Here is a 1,429-nt window from a genome sequence, read left to right as displayed (position 1 = left end):
CCCCCACTGGGTCAGACGACAGCCATCAGCAGATGTTCACTCATGGTATTTAATCTCAATTTACACTGTCCCTTTCACCTGTAGGAGTCTATTTTAAGTTATCACATTGTCTTATGTTTTCTGCAGTCGACAAATGTGGCTCCCCTCCCACAGTAAACAATGCAGACTTTGAGGTTGATCCAGGTCAGATGTTTGTGACATATCAATGTAATTACTGGTACAAACTAAACGGAAACAGTATAGTGAGATGTCTGAATAACCAATGGACTCCACCACCCACCTGTAAAGGTATACAGTATTTGTAAGTGATTAAATGCAGAATCATTCAGTTTAACCAATGTAATGTGTGTGCAGTTGACTTCTGTGAGCTGGACACTTGTAAATATCGTGATCTGGTGAACACGGGCAATATTTATATTAAAGCTGGAACCGCAATGAAATTGTCTTGTTCTGGTACTACATGGAAGACTGCACAGGCTGTGTGCTATGAAAACAAGGAATTGTATTTGTCTGCATGTAAGTAGACTAAGGAGCGGATTCTTTGAATCATATGTTATCAGTTTATTATAATAATACATTACACCTCAGCTCAACATGTGGCTCAGTGAGATATTGTAAAGAAATATCTTTTTCTTCTAGGTTGTTGGAAGACAACCCATAACGTGGTAGGTGACCATATGAATATTTAAAGCATATATTTTTCTTGTGTTCATGTAGTCAGTTTTTAGTATAAATGTGGAATAGTTTTTTTCTCATCACATTTTTGTATATTGTTCAACAGAAGTACTGATTATGAAATGTGTTTTTTCTTTAGCGCCTCTGTGGTTACACACGAATATATAACCAAGAAACCCAGACTCAAGATCAGTAACAATAAAAAGATCAACTTAGATGGTCATCTCATTTATGTGACCAAAACATGTCTGAACGACCAGCATTGTCTTCATTAACGCTTTAAGACTGAAGTACAAGTGCTAAGCCTGTCCTTAGTACACACTGGCTCTTGTTTAGCTAATTTTGAAGTTTTGTCCCTGTTCAAACTAATGCTTTTTTTTTTTTTTTTTTTCCCCAAATAGCACAATAAAGCATAATATTTCAACACATTTCTTGCCTATATTGATGTCATGAGATGTCATGGGTTGGTTGGTGTAGTTTTGTCCTACAGCGCTGGAATCTATCACACAGTAGTGCGCCCTCTAAGCTTCACAAAGATGGTTCACACTCCCAGGACACAGTTGTATTTTCAGCAGTATTTTAGGAGATAGACCTTCATCATAGTTGTTGTTTAGCCATCACAAAAGGGACATTCACAAAAACACTGATCCTTATTTTCTGCTTTCACACTGTCAGAATAATATGCAGCTTTCAAAGTCATGTAAATGTTGTGGAAAAATTGTATAAATCTTGAAGAAAAAAATAATTGATTCAT

The 1,429-nt window shown here is 36.4% G+C and overlaps 1 protein-coding gene across 1 annotated transcript; it reads left to right on the top strand.

Moving 5' to 3' along the window:
* The first annotated feature begins 6 nt into the window (after nucleotides 1-6).
* LOC129410859 (complement factor H-related protein 5-like) lies at nucleotides 7-1,090 on the top strand. Its single transcript, XM_055159799.1, has 5 exons — nucleotides 7-45; nucleotides 127-288; nucleotides 355-516; nucleotides 640-665; nucleotides 815-1,090. Exons 1-5 carry the CDS (start codon nucleotides 33-35, stop codon nucleotides 869-871), a joined length of 420 nt encoding a protein of 139 aa, XP_055015774.1. The 5' UTR covers nucleotides 7-32; the 3' UTR covers nucleotides 872-1,090.
* Nucleotides 1,091-1,429: the final 339 nt, after the last annotated feature.

Source organism: Boleophthalmus pectinirostris, unplaced genomic scaffold, assembly GCF_026225935.1.
Source record: "Boleophthalmus pectinirostris isolate CB_2022bp ecotype Guang Dong unplaced genomic scaffold, ASM2622593v1 HiC_scaffold_2805, whole genome shotgun sequence".
Lineage (NCBI taxonomy): Eukaryota > Metazoa > Chordata > Actinopteri > Gobiiformes > Gobiidae > Boleophthalmus > Boleophthalmus pectinirostris.
The sequence above is the reverse complement of the archived record's forward strand: the minus strand, read 5'-3'. Positions and strand labels throughout refer to the sequence as shown.